Genomic DNA, 25132 nt, shown 5'->3' with positions numbered 1-25132 from the left:
TGTTAATCCATAATGGAAGAATACAAGAACACATACTGTTATGTCTGGATGCATTTATTTTCCATTCTAAAAAAAACCCTGTAAATTTTATACACAAGTTAGTTGTGCCCTTCCTCATGCTTCTGGCAAACTGCCAATGAGGCTCTGCTTGGGGCAAAGTTTGGGCACCCTTTACACAGACCGAACAGAACAGATTCACATTATAGGTCCAGTTCTGCCTACATAGATGTGTATCTGCAGGCAGAATTGGGCCTTTGTTATGCTTTTAAGCAAAGGTGAACAAGGCAATCAAAGTTTGATCCAAGATCTGGTTTAACTATGTGTTCACTCACTAAGGAAGGGACAATCTGTGGCCTCACTTCCTGCCACAAAAACTTACAGTGCATATCCCTCTGAATTTTCCTGTCCATAAGTGGGGAGAGTCAGGTCTAATAGCTTGGCTTATGCTTTAGCTCACAGAGCCAAGCCAGAACTCTTGTTTGGTTCTAGCTTGGCTCTGCCTTCAAAACTTCCTGGCTTGTACAGCTTTATTTTTATAAAGACAAAAGGCCCAATAAAGTGCACAACATGGAGAGTTCATAATCCTTCTTTGTACACGTTTCACTACATTTGTTTATTTGGGTTTTATTTTTAAATCAAATAAATACAAATACATAGTCAACATAACAAGCTCTCAGGACATTGCAGGTGACCAAGACCAAATGTTAACTACTTACAGTCTTTGATCTCCCTGATCAAAATAGAACAATGGATTTAAATAGCAGAGCTAGTTTTTAAAAGACGTTTTCATGGGAAACTTCAAGCCATTCAAAGAATAAATGTAAGCACCCATACATATACTGCATAAGCATACACATACTGGAACGCACATGCAAAAGAGGGTGAGAATTTGACCCTATTGTGCAGAGAACCAGTACAAGCCATATACGCCACTTCTTTCCCATTAATGCCCGAAGTCTGGCACTAAACATGTTTGAAGGCCTTGTTTGACCCTCTTCATTGGGCTTGGGGTGAATTTTACTGCCATGTACACACACACACGTTTCTTTTGTGATTCTGCTTGGAAATGTAACCAATTAGTATCTTTTTACTTCCAAAGGGAGACCATTACGAAAAGTAACAGCCCAAATTCTTTCTTCCATTATATGGGGTACAATGAGGACACATGGAGTGAAAGTCAGTACAAAATTTGGCTCATTTTGTTTTCCCCTCATGTCCATACGTTGGGTTTTTCTTGGTAAGTATTATTATTTGTTGTTTGTATTATGGTAGAGAGCAGAGCCTCATTGTGTTGGGCATTGTGCAACCATTTAATTAAAGACAGAATACAGTCCCTGCCCCCAAGACCTTAGAGGCTAAAAATTGGTATTGTAGCTGCTGAATGAGCAAGCAAGACCAAGTCGTGATATTTGGCCACATGTTTGTTCCACCCTGTAAAATGTGATTTACTTCTAAACAATTATTACAACTTCATATAAGACAATGAGCTTTCTTTTCTTGTCTGTCACAATCTCCCTGCACCTCACTTTTTAAAATTTAAATGTCCGACCAGCAGGTTTTCAGTCAGCAGGAACCATAGGGTCTGATTTCATGATGCTTTCCCACTTCTGAAAATGCTTTGCACCAATGATTTTCTAAAAAAAGTGAAGGTCAGCTGTTGCAACTGGATGGGGTTGGAAGAGCTGGAAGATCCTCAGCTAGTGTAAACTGGCTTAGCTCCATTGCATCCCTGCAGCATCACACGGTTTTATACCGGCTAAGTATCTAGCCCTGGAAGAGTAACCTGCCAAACTGACTGAACCTGAGACGGGAGTTACTTTAGCTTAAGCACTACATTCAAATTTTAATATTTTTTAGTAAAGATGGCTGTGGGTTTGTGTAGAAATAGGGCATAAAGGCCTTTCCTGGAGAATCAGAAAGAGCTGGATAAGATGGAAAGATTCATTCAACTTAAGTCTCTTTTCAGCTGCTTTCCCCTCCCTCCTCATTAAGGCTTCTCAGGGCAGGCAAAAGTCTAGTGAGTTTAAAAAAAAAAAAGGCATCGGCTCCTGAATTAACTTTGCCTAGAATCACTCTGCTAGGTATAGAAGGCTGTTTCATGATCATCAACATGCAAAGGTTTGTGGAACATTTCTGACCAATGGAGTCAGTGCAGGATGTCTATAAACTCAGTTCATCCAGTCAGGTCGAGAATGTCTCCATCCCTGTGAAAACAGACTTCACTTTAAAGATGATCAGAAATCCCTTAGGTCTATGAAACCTACTATTTTAAAATAAACACAGAAGTTTCATCCTCATCTCTTACGCACCTAATCCTGACTGCATTATTAAGGCTTTATTCACTCCCTCCCCTCCAAATTGTTTTTTTAACCTGACCTCTTATTTGCCCCTATTGTAATTCATAAGGTCCGTGGAGTTCTGCCATAGTTGAATCCCATTCAAAACACTTTCTATTAATCAACGAGCCAGTGGAAAAGATAAGATGAATCCCAGATGTCCCTTGATGGCGATAGGTAGATCAGATTACATGGGACAAAAGAGGGTCAGGCTTTTTAAAGTTTACTTAGTGGGTGAAATGTAAAAGATCATATCTAGGCTGTTATAAGGTGGAAGCAGTTGTGGAGTCTTTAAAACAGTTTACAGTATAGATACTTGTATATTTTCAGAGGCCAAGAGAGATTTACTGTAGATTGAGCTTTTCCTTTCCACAAAAAACGGCTAACAACTGGACTATTCTGTGTAGCATCTGACATAACAGTTTATTGAATCAGTTCCATGGCATATGTGCTGTAGTTTGACTCCACAGTCAAATCCTGAGGTCCTCCTGCAGTGGGAGTTGGTCTGAGTAAAGACTGAGTAAGCACCTGAGAGTATGTCTACACAGCCTGCAGTAGTGAGCTTCCGAGCGCAGGCTGACACACATGAGCTAGCAGGGCTCACACGAGTAGTCTAAAAACAGCTACGTAGATAGTGCTTTGAAGCTGCAGCTCGGGCTGGAGCATGGGCTCTGAAACCTAGGAAGGGGGTGGGCTTCTCCACACCTATTTTTAGAGTGCCAGAATGAGCCTTGTTAGCCCAAGACAATCAACCCGGGCTGGGAGGCTTGTGGCCTGCCGCAGGTTCTACAGACATACAGTACTTGGAGATGCAAGCAATGGGAGAAGAATCCGCTGCAATAGGGGAGATTTTCTATAAACGTAGGACTAACATTACAGAGCTCTCACTACTGCTTAGCTCACTACTATTTTTCCCTCTGTACTATTCTCATTATTTTGCATAGCATCTTTGGGATTACACAACCTTAAGTTTGTTTGAGCCTTCCATAAAAAGTCTTTAAAAAGAGAGAAATTCATTGCATGATGTAATCCAAAGAAAGAAAGACCCACCAAAGTGAGGGGCATTTTTTAAAAAATAAGGTCAGGTTTACACCTATATTCTCTTTTGTTTGTTAAAAGCAAACTATCTAGAGGCTTTATCCCCACACTCTGTTCACATTGACATCAACAGCAAAATGCCCTCTGATGTAGTGGAACCTTCACTGGTCCCTAATGCCTTGTCTATACTGGGGTTTTTTTTTGCGCTGGTGTAGCTACTCTAATTCAAGTGCAAATTCCTAGGGCCTGAATATCCATTGTCCTGCCCCTTCTGTTGACTTTCATGGGACTTATGCACAAGTTTAAATGCTTTGCTGAACTGGGGCCTATATGGCAAACTTTCAGTGAGAACCACAGAAGAACTGCATCATCTAAAGAAGACGACAGCAATGTAGAATAAATAAATACTTACGAATAAATGAGGAACTGTCAACAGAAGCTTTTATTCTATACCAAACTCCAAGCTCTGTGTCACCACACAGTGACAGCACAACTAAGATAACCAGCCAAATAATGACTAAAGTCAGCCATTACTCACATAAACCCACTAGGATTACATGGGTCTTATGTCAGGGTAGGATTCTGCTCTGAGAAGGCAAAGCTATGGTCACATATTTTTAGTTATCTTCAGAATAAATACACTTCCACTGCCTTTCCGAAGTTCATCCCTCAATGAACCCACTGAACTGAATACTATCAAAGCAGTTTCCAAGGAGGTTTGTTATCAGAACTAGTTTGTGTTGTTTCTAATTGTAATTTTCATTTTCCAAAACCCAAAATACAATGAACATTTTCGCTTTATCTTTTCTAATTGAAATGGTTTCATTTCTGTTTTCAAAATGCAAACCAGAACACAATGTTCAGTTCAAAATGAAAATTTTGTTTCACACGTTTTTTGTTGAATAATTTAAAATGCTATCGAAACTGAACAGGGTTTGTGAAAAAGTTTGAACTGGATGAAACAGTTTTTCCAAAAAACAAACATTTTCAGGAGAAAGGTTTTGACTTGTGATATGAGTTTTGTAGCTGGGATAGTACTATATCGCGCACTCAGCATTTGGAGTTTATCTATATGGAGACCTAGTGCCCGGCAAGCTGGGGTGTAAAATCTACGCTCTTACACTGTATACACTGCATTTTAAAACCTATGGCAATGAGTATCAGAGCCCGGGTCTACAGCACTAGGAACAGCAGTATAGACATCTGGGCTCAGGCTGCGCAGCCGGAAGCGGGGGAAGCTTCGGATCCCATGCTTCAGCCCGAGCCACAACACTGACACAACTGTTTTTAGCATCGTAGTGCGAGTCCAAGCCTGTAGACCCAGGCTCTGAGACTCACTGCAGTAGGTTTTAAAATTCAGTGTAGACATACCCTAAATATCCATGTGGACCATGCTGCCATGTGCTAAAATTTCCATAGTGCACTTTGATCTACTGCTGTTTCAGAGGGACAAGAACAGATTATCAAAGTGTTTCTAAATATGGGTAAAAAATGTTTTCCAGGGGGGCAGTACTTTGTTTGTAGACTTCTAAATTTATTTCATTTCCAGCGCTGCTTATTTGTACACAGTGGTAATTCAACAGTTTTCCAAAGAAACATGAATCATTTCTGTTATCATGTGAGATCAGGACATTAGTATGTACTTTACAGATGTACAGTAACTTTGTTTGTAAGCAGCACTGCAGATACCCCACAAAAGTCAACAGTAGCTCAACAGCACATACATTGGGAGGCTTTGTCTTTCTGCTAGCAGAAGCACCTGAAGAACAAGTTGATTAAGATTTCCCAAATTATCACGACATTGAGATCATATATGAAGACTGCTTTTCAAAGTCTATGGGGAGTTTTTTTCCCCCCATGATACATAGTACAGCACAACATTCAACTTCTAATACTCAATGAGGAGCTTGTGGCTGACTATTTGAGGTCAAACCCAAAAAGTCACGCATAAAAATTCAAAAAAATTAATGAAGATCTTGAGAAAATTGTCTATCCAATTCTCTGACACAACCTTTAATTCAGGTTTCAGATTGGTAGCCGTGTTAGTCTGTATCAGCAAAAAGGACGAGGAGAACTTGTGGCACCTTAGAGACTAACACATTAATTTGGGCATAACTCTCTAAGAAGAATTTGCCTCTACCTATTACGAAAATGCTCACAACTGTAAGTTATGGTATAAATGTAGGTAGCATGCTGTCAAACTGAACTGCTCTGGGGTGTGTGTGTGTGTGTTTCAGGGGTTGGGATGGTGGGAATCTGGGGACACTTTTCTCATACTTCACTGAAATAGAGTAATTAAATGTGCAGTAAAGAATCACTGATTTGATACAGATTTGTATCAAATCACCTATTGTAGACTCTCTCATTTGTTATTTCATGTTAGCTGAAGAAGAACAGTGGATTGCAACCTGCATTTGCTTTGGGCTCTTGCTGAATAGCACAGCTACGTTGAGAAACAATATTCTGTCCAGCTGCAGAGCGATCTTCAATATGCCACTCTGGACACTTTGTGGTCTGAAGGGTGTATGATAGAATAATATACTACAGAAAATGGAAATTCAAGGGTTTGAAATGAAAGACTTACCAGAAAAACTGAAAATGAATCCTATTAAATTATCCAGATCAATTATAGTCTGATCAGAATCCTAAAATGCCACTTGTGTAGAGGGGGCAGAGAAGAACACCTGCAGTGGTCCCCCTAGTCTGCCCTGCCAATCTTCTTGATGTATTTATTTAGGATAAAGCCTTCCTTAAAAAACAATGGTTGTGCAGGATCACAGTTATTTTGCTAGATGACAGGGAAACACAAATTCAGACCTTAAAGCATCTATCATTACAATAACATAGTTAATGGCACTTGTTCACTAACAAAGAAATAATTCTTAGGCAGTTACTACGAAAATAACTTCTGAAAATGGACATGTCCAGAGGAAAAACACAAACCAAACTCCTTCCACAATAAGGGATGTAGTCATAATAAGTGGTCTGAGTGCAGGAGAACTGTCATTTAAAACATAATTCAGTTCCTACTCTGGGAGTTTAAGTAAACTTGGTGTTAATAAAGAGATTCGAGTTGGCTTATGGTTACCTTCTTTACATGAGCAAATTTGCGCATGTTGGCAGCCTAGTCAAGTGCCTTACAGAATCATCCAAGTGAAGGAAAATGCCTACGTTTGTAACAAAGCCCCAACCTAGGTGGTTTTGTTACAAAAGATTTTATTGATATGCCAGCCACAGGAAGGTGGAAAAACTACACACTGCTAAATACCTGAACAGATCTGACATTCCCTCCAGCAAGGACAGTGCTGCCCACAAGTGCAAGCCAGTACAACCTGTCTGAGAACATTGCACATCCCTTACAGGTCTGATATTTTGAAGTGTAACTATGTAACAACATTGCCCCTTTAAAAAAAAAAAAAGACGAGAGTGGTGTTGATGCTTGTTCACACAAAAGGATCACATGGTGGTAAGAAGCAAGAAGGGAGGAAGTCTGTATGAGAGTCAGAAGGTGGTGTAATCAAATAAATAGACTCAGATTACAAGGCCAGAAGGGATAACTGTGATTATCTAGTCCGATCTGCTGCCTAAACTGGCCACAGAACTTCCCCAAAATAATTCCTTTAATAAAATCCAATCTTGATTTAAAAATCATCAGTGATGGTGACTCCACAACATGTTCCAATGGTTAATTACTCTCTGTTAAAAAATGTACGTGTAGTGTTGTAGCCAAGCAGAGAAGGTAAGATTTAGGGGGAAGTGGTTATGGGCAATGCTCAGAAGGTTTGGTGGTTTGGTTTGAACTAACATCTATAGGTTCAACCTTGGGTCTGTATAATTGATCTAAAAGGTATTACAAATATAGGCATTCTTGTGAGATTTCTGGCATGTGCTTGTTTTCATTTGAGGAAAACACCACAAGAGCCTTATTTGTGGTGTTCGAATGGCCGGGAAAGATTCTTCAGTGTGTTATAACATACTGGCATGCTCGTGGGAAGGTGGAACAGGGTGGAATGTCAAACCTGCTCAAGTGCTCATCACTGTTTCTGTCTAGAACCAAGAAGCAGTGTATCAAAATGAAAAGTATTTGTGACAAATCTGAACATTTCAACTGTGCAAAAATGTTTGAATGTTGGGGACATCAGATGTTTGGGTCAGACAGAGAAAGCAGGGTGAAAGTTTGGTGATGGAGAGGCAGACAGAAAGGGTGACCAGGAGGTTGAATGATGGCCTTGACATGATAAATAGGAGAGAATCCGGTAGCTGAGAAATAGACTGAAGGAAAGAAAAGGCACAACTCATCAGCTCAAAAGAAAAAAAATCCATCTATAATCTGCCCACAATGCAGCATTGCAGATGAATCCGGCTCCAGAAATTCCACCTAGAGTGAGAGTCCCTTTTTAAAATGTTTATTTTTTCATACCATAAAACGTATAATTATCAAAACATGTTTTTATTGCATTCAGAATAATTTTCTAAAGAAAACCAACTGGCTTCCCCCACCCCACCCGGATTTCTACAATGGTTGGAATCATATTTGGAATCAATATTAGTGTTTATATAAAAATGTTTCTAAAGTAATTAAGAACCCAAATCATCTTCAGAGTCTTTCATTCCCACTTTCAATATTTACACATGTGGCTTCATATTCATAATATTTCCAGTTTCTGATGGACATAAGGCAGTGTAACTGGTAAGCGTGCCAAATCAGATGTGTTCCTTTACAGGACTGCTCAAAAGCTTCCTAGACAACAGTGTCAACCTCTCTCACAGCCCCCAGCTGTGACTGGGGCTCTCAGAAGAATAATACAGGTCACTGAAGAAATAGATGCACTTCTCTATCCTCTTTCCTCTCCTCTCCCTTTTCCCGTTCTACATTTCCCCCCCTGTAATCTAATTTCAGGATGAATTAAAAACAGCTGTGGCAAAAATCCCACAAATGATAATGTCTGTGAAAATGTGTTCATTGCCAAACTCCAAGAAGTACAGTTCCAGTTCTCTAATTTCATCCCCTCAAATAAAGAGTTTGCTTTTAGCATTTATAACTGCCCTTCTCCAAGAGAGGACAGTCATATAAACAAAGGCACATGAGCTCTGAGAGATAACTACAAAAAAAAGACTGGCTAATTTTATGTCCAGTTATACCACTAGTGCAGAAGTTATCCATGCTAACGTAGTGGTAATTGAAGCTCATGCATAAGTTGATCCCTCCAATAATCAGAAAGGAATTTTTCCATGTGTAAAAGAATGAAGAAGTGGCTAGATTCATTATGGATTTTGAAAACCCTTGCTAGAGGCAGAATGTTCATCCAGGATGGTACCTTCTCTGTTTTCCAGGTTTTTATGGAACAAAGTTTCGAAGCTGGATACTTGAGATTTGTGAGCAAAAATGCACATCCAACTGTGTCTCTACATTCTTGTACCTGGATACATAAGTAAGTAGCCATTTGCAGGACCAGTTATTGCATTTGCATGTATACTCATGATAATTGAGCATGCAAATACAGAGGGCATAGGTCAAAAGAAACATATGACTCTTACTATTTTCAAAGACATTAGGGATATCCTACTACCAGAGCCACATAGGGAATACATCTCAACCTGTTAAAAGAAAAGGAGTACTTGTGGCACCTTAGAGACTAACTAAGTTATTTGAGCATAAGCTTTCGTGAGCTACAGCTCACTTCATCAGATGCATCCAATGAAGTGAGCTGTAGCTCACGAAAGCTTATGCTCAAATAAATTGGTTAGTCTCTAAGGTGCCACAAGGACTCCTTTTCTATCTGGAAACTGTTTCTTGTTAATCAAGTATGCTAAGCATTCCAGTCAGATGCTAGGACCATCCAGATGACCAAAAGCATGCACAGTGGAGGTCTGAGTACACTAAGGTCTGAATCTAGAAGGTCTAATTAGGTTTATTTCAAATAGGTTTTTGCAGTGCTTGCACTATCTATTTATTGACAATAAGTGAACAATGGAGCAACATTCAGCATTGCACCTTCTTCAGAATAAGTTCATGTTAGAGTCACACAGTAGGGGTGAGATCCAGGCCCTATCAAAATCAAAAGCAAAACTCTCATTGACTTCAGTAGGGTCTGGATTTCACACCAGGAGTTTAAGTTTTGGCTAATTGATGTTGGATAATCAAGTGAATTTTACATTACTAACGTGATCAGAAGTTTGGAGCCAATATTGTTAAGTATTAGGTAAGTCAAGATATTTCTTCTAGGCAAAACTACAGGAGCTTTTATTCTAAAGAGAAACCATCCAGGTCCACAGGCCCAAAACTGAACCTAACCTAAAAATAACATTTACAAAAAACCAAAAACCCTGTGTCTTGGAAAATCAGCTCAGCAACTCCAAAACACAGGGTTATAATCTACATGAAATCACAGCTTCTCAGAAGGGTGATCCAGCAACAGCAAACCCATGCAGAGCAGGATCCTTGTACATTTCACTTCTCTCTCTGCTTACAGGAGCCAACCAGGCAGGGAGGAGGGCTGACACGATATGCATGCACTTCAAAACCAAACTAAAGCCGGTGGGTCTAATTTTAGGCCTATCAGCCTCGACAGTGTCTCTTCCCTTTGTTCCATGTCATATTCCATGGAGCTACAGCTATGTGGCTTGACTGACACAAATTAACCTTCCTGCTCTCCTCAGTCCTGGTGTAGTGTAAGTGCCTCACAGTTGGAAAACAGCCCATGAAGCAGCAGGCAGGCTTATTTACTGAGGACTCAAGTTGTTGTCAGTTAGTGCAGCACATGTCTAGACTGAAGGAAGATTTCAGTGACCCAAAGAAAACCCCCCGGAGTAGCACAATTTTTGACTGAAGCAGAAGTGAAAGTCAAAGGGACAATAATTCTCTCTGCATGGTGATGCTAGAGCTGTGCAGAAATGACCAATTCTTTGAATTGTGCTCTGTGAAAAACATGAGCCAAATCCAGAGTAATTTACTCAGTTTTTTACCCTGCTGTTTCTGAGACATAGCTCCCATTGAGAGGCCTCTCCATCTGGCCCTGTGAGGTGTGAAAATTTGACCGAATGCATGACTGGCTTTAATTTAGATTTTTACCAGTGAAATTCTTGCTGACCCATGTAATCTGGGAATTTTTACAATTTTTAGCATAATACAAGACTTTCCACATTATAGTCCACCAGTGTAAACAGCTCTTTGTTCTGCCGAGAGGAGAAGTTAGAGATGCTTATTTTATTGTATTGAAAACTGCATTTCACCACCAGGTATAGCTGAAAACCTTCAGAATGGCAGACAATGGCAAAATATAATAGGTGAATGCAAGGGACCATCGCAAAACATCCTAATAAAATGTTCAAAACAGATTTCAACCCTAGGGAGGAACAGAAGAATGAGAGAGAGACACACAGACACATATTTCTCTTCAGCCACCACCTTCCTCCCATTCTCTGTGGAAGTCAGTCCTGTAGAGCTCAGTCCTGCAGCCAGACAAATCTCCTACTGAGGTCAGTAAGAGTTTTACCAAAGTAAGGACTAGAACAGGACCAGGCCCTTGCCTCCACCGAACTAGCTATACAGAACAGTGAATCCACTTCTCCACGCTTTATGGGTTTGGTCCAGTTTATAAAGGAAGTAAATAATCATGGCTGGAACAATGCTAGTATCATGGTTCTACCACGCCTGCTCCATACCCTCCAAATTAGCTCTAGAAATGGCGAGGTACATAACAGTATTCCCAAGGCACCCATATTATTTAAATAATTACATTATTAGTGCTACCATCCAATTTTTATTATTTACTTATTTTACATAATTATATTAATTACAAATACATTTTATTAGTATTACCATCATAAGTAAGGTTCACTTACCACATTGCTGCATGTTCTGTATCTAATATTTCGCCCTTCACAGCTCCTGTGTCCAAAAAGAAAAATACCCCCACGCATTAATAACTTAATACCACAACAATACTTAGTGTTTACTGTATATTGCAACTTTTCATCCATAGATCTCAAAGCACTTTTTACAAAAGAGAGTAAGGATCATAATGCCTATTTGACAGATGGGGAAACTGAGGCATAACTGTTTCTTGAAAGCAATTGCTTATTTGTTACTCCTAGCATTGATATTCCTAGCATTAGTTTCTTTTCCCCATTCCTTCCCTAAAAAACTCTCTCCTGATGTAGAGTGGGTTTCCTGAAGAAGTGCATCAACTATGTAAACAAAGTAAAGAAATGCAGCATCAGAAACTGAGCTTGAAGCCTATCCCTGAATTTCATCAGTAATTTTTCACACCTCCCAAGAATGCATAAACGTCCTTGCAGCAGCGTGCATCTGGCTGCATAACTATATTTCAGCCCCACTTCAGCCCAAATCCTAACACTGACGCATAGCCCTGGCAGCCAGACTGCATGAGGGGGTATTCCTCATGGGCTAGGAGGAAAGGAATCCTTTCACTAAGCCACAGGGCAGCAGTAGAACCGTACAACCTCCTCAGTGCTTGCCTCACATCTTACCTGGGAGGGCAAGAGGATCACTGTGTAAAAACAGATCCCCCAGCCCCACTCTACTCCCAAATCTGTGCTGCAGAGCCACTGGGCCCTATGGAGCTTAGGGACTCCGCACCCCTTATATGGACTTTGCTAAATCTTTCTTTTTCCTCCCACACAGCAGAACCACACTAGCAGGGCCTTGTGTGTGTATGCAGAAGACAACTCCAGATCCGGATGTCTTTTCAGAAGTGTGGCTCCAGAACACACATCCCAGCTCACTGACCTCAAGGGGAGTTTCATAGGCTGCGGGAGTTCAGAATTGGAGCTCTGAAAATAAGGGATTTTTTGGGTTCTGGAAAAATCAAAATATTTAATTTCAACAAAATCAAAATGTTTCACTTTGATTTTTCCCCTGATTTTCAAATGTTTTGAATTTTTAAAATAAACTTAAAGGACATTTTGAAACAAAAATCATTTGAAACCAGCAAAGTCATTATGTTTTGTTTAAGAAAATGTTGAAACAAAGCATTTTGATATTGGGAGAATTTGTAAAAGGTATTTTCTGACCAAAACAATTGAGTGAAACAGACACAAATTTGCAAAATAGTTCAATTATGTTGAATCTGCATTTTTGCCCAAAAAAACGTTTGGGTTGAAAAATTTCACGGAGCTCTATTCAAAATATTCAGCAGAGGTTCTCAGTGAAAAACAGAATGGAGAACTTGGCCCTTACATTGTTCTTCATCTACACCAGAACGGAATTCCCTTCATTTTTAATTTCTCAGATTGAGCAAAGCATGCATTCCTTGAGGATTACAAGCCTGCCAAGTCAAAAGTTTTAAACCCAAACCATTTTTGAATTATCCAAGTGCCAGGACAGTATCTGCCTGATTTTGAGGTTTTTTTTTTAATTATTAAATGATTAGAGTTAACTCAGAATGGAAAAAGTTTTTCAAAGTCACCATATAGGTTTTCTTCAACCTACTCAAACAAACCAGGAAACTCACAAGGCTTAATGCTCTGCTGCCTTGCACTATGTGTAGCCATTTACACTTAAATGAGTACAAAATGCTACCAGATCGGAATGGGAGCTTTACACTGTATAAATAACTGCCCCAGGTGCTAAGGAATGGAGAAAAAATACCCATTCAGTCTTCTGGGATGAGAATGAGCGTGAGAAATTTCAGCCCAAAGGTAATAAGTTCTCAGGTAATTAATATGTAGGAAAACGCTGTGTGAACCATAACCGTAGCACTGCTGGTGCAATGCTTTCATGGTGCAAGAAATTTAATTCAGAGAAAAGTCTGACCATTTCGATATACAAGTTAAGGACCTAGTTCTCCTTGTAGGGCTAGTCTACACATAAAAAGCTATCCTGCTTTAAATATACATTTAATTTATATAACAGTATATTTAAAGCAGTACAACTTGCCAGGTCTGAGCACAGTGTATTAGTATAAAAGTACTTATACAGGTTTAGCTTATTCTGGTTTGGGAAGCAAAATAAGCCATATGGGAATATCTTTCTACTGGCAGATCTGTGTCCACACTAGCGCTCATTCTGATATATTAGTAAAAAACCACAACTCTAACTGACCTAGCTATACTGGTAATTTTTTTTTCTAGTATAGGGCCGTATACTAGTTAAACTGCACTATCAATAAAAGTGAGGGAAGAATGAGTCAGAAGACTCCCTTACTTGGTTTACAAGGCAGATTTTAGAACTTTTGCTCCGTGTAAAGTCACTTTTTTTTCCTACTCCAGTCACACCCCTTTCTGAAAGCATAAATGACGAGCATATAAGGCAGCGTATAGGCAAACTCAGTGCAGGCTTTGCAGCAAAAACTCTCATCAATCATATCAGAGCAACTCATTTGGCAGGCCTGATACATACCTCATTCATTAATGCCATGCAAACCATCAAAAATCTCTACCTCACACAGACCTGCTGTTATTGCAGCTTCAATTACTATAATTTATAAACCTCAGAACTGATGAACAACCATGGAAATGTAAACTTCTTTGACAGAAGCCTTCCCAAGGTTGGATCTCTGTTTTTTCGTATTGTCTGATCTAAAAATCAAGACTAACACTCATATTCATTCCCTGTATTTGGTGGAAAAACAAAGTACTGTACTTTGATTAGCCAACTGCCCCACCCCCAGTCATTTTTTCCTTCCACTTTCACTCCTTTGGCTGGCAGCTGTGCTTGTTCTGAACAAGTGTGCAGATCTGCATGGAACTAGAGCCACTATGACTCAGGAAAACTAGGAGTCGGTCTTGCAAAATCCTAATTATCCACTTGCCCAGAGTATGTAATTTTTCTTCTGTGTGACTACAGCACCTTTCTTCATTATCACCACTCATCATGATCAAGAGCAGGCAGGTAGATTTTTGTCTGGGCTGGTGCTTTTTCCTGGCACCTTTGCAAGGCTGCTAAGATTACTGAGCTATACAGGACAAAGTACCAGATAATCTTAAAAATGAGAGAGACCTCTGTAGTCATTAAAATTTTATTCAAAATGGTGTGGGCTTAGGGAACCTCAAACCTGAAAAAGACAATGCTAGTAACCTCTGTACTTTAAACACGAAGTTATGTCTCGGAATATCTCAGCATTTAAAATAGGGCACCATGAGTATTTAATTTAGTTTGATAGAAACTGTTTGCACAACACTAACATTTATATAATTTCCTCAACTGTTTTTCACCCTGTCTAGATGCTGTGCTGCACTGTGGCTGCTTTGCAGTACATCCAAACCCAAAACTGCTTGAAAGCTGGCATGGTGGGATTGGAAGCATCCTCCTAGACTAGGAGGAAACCTCTGGTGGCACAGAACCTATGTAGCAGTGTCTTGACTCTCCTGCCATTCCCTTAGCCCCTGCTGACAAAGAGGTGTGGCTGAGAAATCCTTATGCTCCAATGACTATTAGCATAAATATTACACTGAGAGTCTAGCCCCATATCCGGAAAGTGCAAAGGCTACTGTTACACCTCTCCTCTTGAACTGCACTGTGCGCTCCTTGGCCAGACCTGACTATCTAAGACAATACATGCAGCAGAAGGCTGCCCTCTGTTGATGGATGTTGAAAGAGGTTGTACATTCCTCTGAAGTCTTTGAGACCTCCAAATCATTGTATTTTTTCAGAAAAGTGTCCAAAAGAACGGTATGTGCTGCAAAAACACCTTATCGCCAGGAAGAGCTAAATGCAGAGTTGTGGTCTAATCCTGCTCCCATGGATGGTAAAAGCATTATTAACCGCTGTGGTGCAAGATCAGACCCTTACTTCCATCAAAATAGGATTTATTATGGGTAACTGCAGCTATCTCCTGAAACTTGGTGAACATTCTAGTATTTCTAATCATACCCTTTTGTTCTCTGAGAAGGCATGTTTGAGAGCAATGATGATCCACAAAGTGTGCATCTGTACAACTGGGGCTGCTATCAGTAGGAACCAGATAGCAAATGTAAAAAATCAGGACGGGGGTGGTGGGTAATAGGAGATTATAAAAGAAAAAGACCCCAGAATCAGGACTGTCCCTATAAAATCAGGACATCTGGTCACCCTCGCTATCAGGCACAAGTTGTAGTGGATTTTACAAAGGAGGGGGCATGTTGGAGGGTGTGGCTTGATATGCAAATCAACTTGCAGGTTGTATTAATATGCAAATATGGAGGAAAAAACCCAGGCTGCTTGGATTTGAACAAGCAGAATTTTAAAGGAATACTAACAACTTCAAATGTGTTAAAATATCCACCCCTATTTAAAGTAAACAATGCCAAAGCTTTCTTACCATATTTTCTTAGAACATTTTCCCACAAAAAAAAGAAACCTCACTTTTTCTTTTTCTCTACAGATTCCTGTCTGCATGGGGGCTTGGTTCAAAGTCCCCTAATGTTCACAATGGAGGTGGATATGGTGCTCCTTGTGCTTAGCTGGATTTAGAAACCTTTCAGTGGGTCATGTAGTACAACAGAACTTCTTCCAGTGCTGCAGTGGGCCCCTTTTCCTTGTATCTAGCAAGGGTGACACTAAGATTCGCCGAGACGGTATGACACCAGAGCCTATGGAAGTGTCCCTTCCCCCAGAGTTGCCAACATTTGAAATGTTTTTTTCCAGAAACAAATTGCCACATATGCTGGGGGTCTGGGCCACTAAGCTCCAGTCAGTGATGGGAATATTAATTTTATTTTTATATGAATATCCAGCACTGGGGTCTGAAAATTGATTTTGTTTTTAGATTGTTCTCATTCTCCTTTATTTGCATACACCTCCCCCCACCTTCCTTACCCCTTGCCCGTGTTGCCTAGGGAGATGTCTGGTAAGGTCCTATGTCCTCTGGGATTTCAGGGAAGTTTGAGCAGGCTACCTCCTTCCTTACCCCTGGAGGGGTAGATGTTAGGCATGCCCTTTGCACCACATATGGGCAACACTTCAGCCCTCTCTTTCCCCACAGTGAGGCCCTGACTACCCTTGTTTAAACTGTTCCCTGGTATCGTGTCCTCTCCCCGTTTCTGAAGTTCCCCATCTCTCACCCTTCCCACACCTTCACTTTCCTTTTTCCCTCTCCCACAGATTTCCCGCTCTTCTTCCATGTACAGTTCTTCTCTTTCCCCGTTTTGTGTTCATCCCCTATTCTTTGCTGCTTCCTGAGTCTCTGATCCTTTTTCACCTCTCCTGCCACCCAGGACAGCTACCAGAGCATTCTCCCCTGCTATGGATCCCACATGATTGTAGCAGTGAGGCACGTGGCAAGAAGGTAGCAGAAGCCAGTGAGGACTAGAAAAACAGGCAGCTTCTGCAGCCTATAGAACACACTTGAGAGTGGCAGTGGCCCTTGCTGGTGCGAGGCAGGACTGCAAAGGAAACTTCTGTCCTGTTCCAAGTCTTCAGAACAAGGTGGTATCTAACTGGGACCCCAAACCGCAAGATAGTGCTAACAAAAAAGGGTCTATCAGTAAGAATGATACCCCTGGGGAAGAGAACTCAAGTTATAGCCATGTCTTTCCCCTGGGGAAGAGGTATGGAAAGACAGCAGAAGCTCATTTCCTTTGCTGTGTCCCACTTCTCTCAGCAACGAGTAAGGAAACAAAACGAGTGGCTCATTTCTCTTATATTCTTTTTCCTAGCCATGAAACATAGTGAGGGGGCAGGCCCAAGCGCTGAAAATCAAGGCAAAAAATTTGTTTTTTTTAAAATAACCTGGTGAGGTGTGCCTATATTGTGTGTGCAAAACATGCCATTAACATGCTCAAAATGAGAAATTGTCCAAAGAATTTACAATTTCCCATTGTTATGTTGCCACTGAGCTGCCCTGTGGTTTTCACATGCAACTTAGCATTGCAGATTTTAGAAAATTTAGCTCTTTTAAGTTTAGAAGACTAACGCTTCTGCTAGACTCCCACACCTTGTCCCATGAAACATCAGAAATGTAATGGGAATAGGTTTCAGAGTAACAGCCGTGTTAGTCTGTATTCGCAAAAAAGAAAAGGAGTACTTGTGGCACCTTAGAGACTAACCAATTTATTTGAGCATAAGCTTTTGTGAACTACAGCTCACTTTATCGGATGCAACATCCGATGAAGTGAGCTGTAGCTCACGAAAGCTTATGTTCAAATAAATTGGTTAGTCTCTAAGGTGCCACAAGTACTCCTTTTCTTTTTGTAATGGGAATAGTTAATTTTAAGACAAGAAAAGTGGGCAGGGATAGACAAGCCAAAATGCCCTGGCAAATTTAGAAATACATCTTATGAATAACTTTCTGTAACAGTAACAAAATAAACAACCAGAAGGCAAAATGCCAACTTCACTCACTGCAGTCAGCGAACTGGCTAGGAAAATCAAAACACAAGTCATATGTCTCAGGTTGCCAAAGGCCCACATGTGGGACGCGGAGTACGATAATGACCAGAAGTGAGAGCAAGCCTAGAAGTAGTAATGCAGGAGACTTAAAATAATTAGAGATTAATACCTGGGCATAAATAACATTTCCGACAATCTCAATTTTAGGGAATCAGCATTTCTGGTGTAACTAATTAATCATAATTAAAATGAAACAAACACTGGCCCTGTGTGTGAGGGCAATAAATATGGGTTTAAAAGGGTGACTCCATGCCAAATTCTGCTCTGTGTTACACTGATGTAAATCTACTGAAGTTTACTGAATTACTCTGGATTGACCCCAATATCACTGAATGCAAAATAAGACTCTGTACTATAACAAGGGACACATTGTTATACAGAGTAAAAAGAAATAAATTACTTTAACTAAATGGCCTGAACCAAAATGAGGATGCAAACACCTTGAGACCTTGTGAGTGTTTGAAAATCTCAATTGCGCATATAAACAATCTGTTTTTCAGACACTGAGGGTCTTTTTAAAATTTGATATTAATGCAAGGAAAATATCTCTTCCCTGGTGTATGTCCTTTCATAGATAGGAGCTGACTGACTTAGATCAGAGGTTCTCGAAGTTTTTCAGTCGGGCCCACACTTTAGCAATAATCTTGTGGCTTATGTCATGCCCGACCCCTCCCGAACACAGAGCATTCCTACAGCAACTACAGCAATTGTTTCTATGGAAAAGTAATACCGCTAGCTCATTTTTAGTTGTTTTTAAATCCTCCTCAGTGGCACCATGGAGGAGAACCAGCCCCATGTTGACCAACCGTCTCTTCACAGGACCACCAGCCACAGAACCACTGACTTGGATATAACTACTTGTAGAACTGATTGAAAAAGAAAAAAAAATGTTTGCAAAAGTTTTCATCTTTTGAATTCTGAAGGCAACTTTTATCAAAATTTGATTTTTTTTTGACAACTCTGCTCAGTGGAGAGCCTGATCAACAGTCAGGTATAAAAATTAGTGAACTTTAATAGTTTAATATCTTATTGTTACGCAGGGTTTTCAGAACCCACAGCAGGGGCAACTTAACTATTTTACTCCAGGTGGTGTCAGGAATAAATGAATGGGAACACAGCAATTCCATTTGATAAGATTTATGCAGGTAAGCGTGCTTTACTTAAAACTGCAGTTTATTAGATTTAAGTGCACACAGACACAAATCTATAATAATAGATTTAGAGCATCCCAGATATTTACCTATATTCTGAGATGGTACTGAGTAATTAACAACGGGTCAGTGCTGGCCAAACGCCTCCTTGCTGGGGAGTAAAAATGTCAGGAAAAACATCTTTCCCATGATAGCTCCAGAGGACGGTTTCAAAGTATACTTTTTTATTTAATCTTTTTATAACTTTACAAAACACATAGGTTATAATGACCCCCTATAAAATTATCAAGTTTTTTTAACTTAACTTTTAATATCAGACGTTTAAGACGTAAGGCTGTTTATTTACATATTTTTTCATTTTTAGTTATTTACTTTTTCCCCCTTCTCCCATTCTGATTAGCAAAACTGCCAGTAGTTATGGCCTTGCTTCTGAAGGCCTGTTTTAAAATTAACCCTTAACTATGTAGCGTTTTATTTCATTACTTTATAGTGGCTGAGTGCACAAATATGGTTGCAACTAGCTTGATTACATTCTGGGGTATATACACCCCTCAAATTCAAGGCAACATTATAGGCATGATCACTGCATCTTCCCTTAAAAAGCAGACACATTTTAGTCACCAGTGGAACAGCATATGAAAATGGGAGCACATACGCAATGCTGCTGAGCAGAGGAAAGGGAACTAAAATTGCTATTACTTTACTCTGTTCAACCAAAAGAAAGTGATGAAGATAATGCTTAAATAAACTGCATTACCTGAAGATGCTAGACATGTGTTAAAACCCTAATCATTTATCTAACCTCCCTTTGAGCTTTGAGAATTCAGACAAACAAAGATCCTGGTCAATACCAGCCAGAATCACAATTTGGCTAACCAAATTCTTGACCAATGAGGTCTGGCAAAACCCAAATCACACCCTTGGTTTTGAGAAAAATGGGTCTGAGACCCTAATCACATTAGTTTTGGTTTTCTATAATCTTAACATGAGTTACTGGACTTCACAAAACCAAAGCCATGTCTGGGTCTTGCCTGTCTCTACTTTATAACTCAGAGTGGAATTTTCAAAACTGAGAGCATAGGTTTAACTCCACTCCCAATGAACTCAATGGGGGTTTTACTATGGACTGCAACAGGAGCAAAGTTAGACCAACACTGTACATTTGAACATCTCACCCTAAAAATCTAATCATGAGAAGATTTGCACCAGGACTCCCACTGATTTCAGCAACAGTTGCAGAAAGAACCTACTGGAGACAATGAATGACATGGCAGTCAGCACAGTGGATGTTGCTATCTCTTTGAAGTGTCAAAATCAGGGATGGGTTGGGGACACAATTTGGATCCATATTTCAAACACCCTGATATTTGCGGGCAAGGAGGGTTGAGATCCCAGAGTTTCATTTGGCCCATTACTGAAATAAAGGTTAGTTGCAAAATTTGAATCCTAGTTCAAATTCTAATATATACACCACACTCGTGTCCGGATGTGGGGTTTGGTCCCATAATGCTCTAGACCATAGTGTTTTGCTTTTTCCCCCCCATATGTGCCAGTTTCTACTTTCAACAACTCCCTTTGCTGTCTTACTAGCTATCTGAACAGTGAATGTTAGACTATAGTAATTATCTTCAGTAAGACATCTCTAGTCTGCCTAACTAAATTGGCAACAATAAAACTTGGGAGAAAGTTAGAGACTAATACAGATGGCTAAAAAGGAAAAAAAAAGTGTCCACAATTGGCCAGATTGCTTTTAGACTTCTGTTTATTTTCATATATTTAGTCTCTCTCTGGTTCGTTCGTCACTACAGTATCTTTGCTTTCCCTGAGAATAGTTTAAAACAATGCCTTTGGCTTTAGACTTATCAGTAAAATACACATACAGTGCATAGTGTATATACACACAAAGCTCATTACATTTGCAAATATTTTTGCAGTTGCTCACTAGCCAAGAGAGGCAGAGAATGAAAGGGTTAGAACTAAAATAAATGTTTTTCAGTAAAAAAACAATCACAGCTTTCTCCATCACTCCAGTGGAAAGCAAGTACAGTACTAGAGGTTACTCTTGGAAACCTAAATGAATATAACCTGGCCTACTGTAGCACAGAGATGGGTCTGAGCCAAAAGCATCTAGAACATCTTTGGGACTCAGAATAATAAAATCCCAGATCTGACCATATGCCTGACCTCAGTAAAATCTCCGATCTAGATCCAAATTTTGTGGCTGGTCCCAATGGACCAAACTAAATCCTAGACTCTAAAACACAGGGGCCGCTAACAGGGAGTTTCGAGAGGGAGTTCTCCAGGTGAAGGAGGAGCAGGACCCTTGGGGTAAGTGGCTGTCTGTAGTGTGTGTTTGTGTTTGGGGGTTACGTGCTGTGTGCTGAGCTTGTGTTTGGCTGTCTGTCTGTGTTTGTTTGTTTGAAGGATCGTGTGCTGTGGCCGGCAGTTGGAAGCTTTGAGCTTCTAAACAAGGTTTGAAATCTAGACGCCTTTGTTCATTGGCTGGGCCTTAGTCAGGGGGTGGGGCTATCAAGGAGGCCAGGGCTTTATAAAGCAGTGAGCAAGTGACCAGGGGCCGCTAACAGGGAGTTTCGAGAGGGAGTCTGGAAGGGGAGTGGGAAGGGGTGAGGTACACTTCTTTCAAACCTTTACACTAAACTATAATCAAAATTTCTTGATTTAAACAAAAACCCTATCATTAACCTAGGTAACTGTAGGAGAAAATGCAGGCAGAAGCCCAGCAGCAGAGTGGGAGCTATCCTGTTTATTGCACTTAGTGAAGCATGTATGATTACCTGCCCTGTGGGCGGGTGGCGTATGTGTGCATTTGGTACAAGGAGCTCCTGGCCCTCAGAGACCACTGTGTACGGGCTTTGGAGGCCAGGGTGGCGGAACTGGAGGAGCTAAGGGAGGCAGAAGGGTATGTTGAGGAGGTTTTCCAGGACACTGTAGATTTGTCCCACCTCTGGTCAGACAGCCCCTGAGCTGTTGAGGAGGATGAAAGGCCCAGAGAAGGAGAGCAGTCAACAGGAACAGAGGGAAACCTTCCTATAGTTGGGATCCTCCTTCCAGATGATGTTGGGGTATCCTCTCTCACTGAGGTTACCTCTCTGGGGGAGGGAACTCCAGCCATTAGGAAAATGCAGGTGTTAGTAATGGGAGATTTAATCATTAGAAACATAGATAGCTGGATTTGTGATGACCAGGAGAACCGTATGGTGACTTGCCTGCCTGGTGTGAAGGTTGCAGATCTCTCAAGGCATCTAGATAGACTTATTTGTAGCACTGGGGAGGAACCGGTGGTCGTGGTACATGTAGGTACCAATGACATAGGGAAGGGTAGGAGAGACGTCCTGGAGACCAAATTTAGGCTGCCAGGAAAGAGACTGAAATCCAGGACCTCTATGGTGGCATTCTCAGAAATGCTTCCAGTTCCATGCGCAGGGCCAGGGAGGCAGGCAGAGCTTCAGAGTCTCAATGTGTAGATGAGACAATGGTGTAGAGAGGAGGGGTTTAGATTTATTAGGAACTGGGGAAACTTTTGGGATGGGGGAGCCTATACAGGAAGGATGGGCTCCACCTAAACCAGAGGGGATCCAGGCTGCTGGCACTTCACATTAAAAAGGTTGCAGAGCAGTTTTTAAACTAAGAGATGGGGAAAGCCGATTGCTGCAGAGGCACACGTGGATCGGACAGAGACTTCTCTTAGAGGAGAGTCTATTGATAGAGATTCTCTAGGTTTTAGTCAGGAGGAGGGGATGGAAGAGAATACAGTATGGGCCAAATCAGATGAGAAACATTCACATAAAGAATCTGACACATCAGAAAAGGGCAGACAAATAAACAGTGACAAGTTTTTAAAGTGCTTGTACACAAATGCTAGAAGTCTAAATAATAAGATGGGTGAACTAGAGTGCCTTGTGTTAAAGGAGGATATTGATATAATAGGCATCACAGAAACCTGGTGGAGTGATGACAATCAATCGGACACAATCATTCCAGGGTACAAAATATATGAGAAGGACAGAACAGGTCGTGCGGGGGGATATGGGGAGTGGCACTCTATGTGAAAGAAAATGTAGAATCAAATGAAATAAAAATCTCAAATGAATCCACACATTCCATAGACTCTCTATGGATAGTAATTCCATGCTCTAATAAGAATATAACAGTAGTCATCTATTATCAACCACCAGACCAGGACAGTGATAGTGACGACGAAATGCTAAGGGAGATTAGAGAGGCTATCAAAATAAAAAACCTCAATAATATTGGGGGATTTCAAATATCCCCATACTGACTGGGTACATGTCACCTCAGGACGAAATGCAGACAAATTTCTTGGTATTTTAAATGACTGCTTCTTGGAGCAGCTGGTACAGGAACCCACCAGGGGAGAGGCAACCCTTGATCTAGTCCTGAGTGGAGCGCAGGATCTGGTCCAAGAAGTAACTATGACAGGACCGTTTGGAAATACTGACCATAAGATAACAACATTTAACATTCCTGTGGTGGGAAGAACACCTCAACAGCCCAACACTGTGGCATTTAACTTCAGAAAGGGAAACTATGCAAAAATGAGGAGGTTAGTTAAACAGCAATTAACAGGTACAGTGACTAGAGTGAAATCCCTGCAAGCTGCATGGACACTTTTCAAAGACACCATAATAGAGGTTCAACTTAAATGTATACCCCAAATTAAAAAAAACACAGTAAGAGAACTAAAAAAGAGCCACCGTGGCTTAACAACCATGTAAAAGAAGCAGTGAGAGATAAAAAGGCATCTTTTAAAAAGTGGAAGTCAAATCCTAGTGAGGTAAATAAAAAGGAGCATAAACACTGGCAAATTAAATGCAAAAATGTAATAAGAAAAGCAAAAAATGAGTTTGAAAAACAGCTAGCCAAAAACTCAAAAGGTAATAACAAAATGTTTTTTAAGTACATCAGAAGCAGGAAGCCTGCTAAACAACCAGTGGGGCCCCTGGACGATCGAGATACAAAAGGAGCACTTAAAGATGATAAAACCATCGTGGAGAAACTAAGTGAATTCTTTGCTTCAGTTTTCACGGCTGAGGATGTTAGGGAGACTCCCAAACCTGAGCCGTCTTTTGTAGGTGACAAATCTGAGGAATTGTCACAGATTGAAGTGTCACTAGAGGAGGTTTTGGAATTAATTGAGAAACTTAACAGTAACAAGCCACCAGGACCAGATGGCATTCACCCAAGAGTTGTGAAGGAACTTAAATGTGAAAGTGCAGAACTATTAACTATAGTTTGTAACCTGTCCTTTAAATCAGCTACTGTACCCAATGACTGGAAGATAGCTAATGTAACGCCAATATTTAAAAAGGGTTCTAGAGGTGATCCTGGCAATTACAGACTGGTAAGTCTAAGTCAGTAAGGGGCAAATTAGTTGAAACAACAGTAAAGAATAAAATTGTCAGACACATAAAAGAACAAATTGTTGCACAAAAGTCAACATGGTTTCTGTAAAGGGATACCATGTCTTACTACTCTATTAGAGTTCTTTGAGGGGTTCAACAAACATGTGGACAAGGGGGATCCAGTGGACATAGTGTACTTAGATTTCCAGAAAGCCTTTGACAAGGTCCCTCACCAAAGGCTCTTACGTAAATTAAGTTATCACGGGATTAGAGGGAAGATCCTTTCATGGATTGAGAACTGGTTAAAAGACAGGGAACAAAGGGTAGGAATAAACGGTAAATTTTCAGAATGGAGAGGGGTAACTGGTGGTGTTCCCCCAAGGGTCAGTCCTAGGACCAAACCTATTCAACCTATTCATAAATGATCTGGAGAAAGGGGTAAACAGCGAGGTGGCTAAGTTTGCAGATGATACTAAACTGCTCAAGATAGTTAAGACCAAAGCAGACTGTGAAGAACTTCAAAAAGATCTCACAAAACTAAGTGATTGGGCAACAAAATGGCAAATGAAATTTAATGTGGATAAATGTAAAGTAATGCACATTGGAAAAAAATAACCCCACCTATACATACAATATGATGGGGGTTAATTTAGCTACAACTAATCAGGAGAAAGATCTTGGAGTCATCGTGGACAGTTCTCTAAAGACATCCATGCAGTGTGCAGCGGCAGTCAGAAAAGCAAACGGGATGTTAGGAATCATTAAAAAAGGGATAGAGAATAAGACGGAGAATATCTTATTGCCCTTATATAAATCCATGGTACGCCCACATCTTGAATACTGCGTACAGATGTGGTCCCCTCATCTCAAAAAAGATACACTGGCATTAGA

At 40.5% G+C, this 25132-nt stretch overlaps 1 protein-coding gene across 2 annotated transcripts in view; it reads right to left on the bottom strand.

Annotated features, from left to right (window-relative positions):
• Positions 1–25132, bottom strand: part of ADAMTSL1 (ADAMTS like 1) — a 268453-nt gene that overhangs the window by 206975 nt on the left and 36346 nt on the right. For both annotated transcript variants that reach the window (XM_073345470.1, XM_073345471.1), the window contains exon 3: positions 11220–11265. In XM_073345470.1, coding sequence (XP_073201571.1) covers positions 11220–11265 — 46 coding nt within the window. The remainder of the gene's footprint in view (positions 1–11219; positions 11266–25132) is intronic.

This window comes from Lepidochelys kempii, chromosome 5, assembly GCF_965140265.1.
Source record: "Lepidochelys kempii isolate rLepKem1 chromosome 5, rLepKem1.hap2, whole genome shotgun sequence".
Lineage (NCBI taxonomy): Eukaryota > Metazoa > Chordata > Testudines > Cheloniidae > Lepidochelys > Lepidochelys kempii.
The sequence above is the reverse complement of the archived record's forward strand: the minus strand, read 5'-3'. Positions and strand labels throughout refer to the sequence as shown.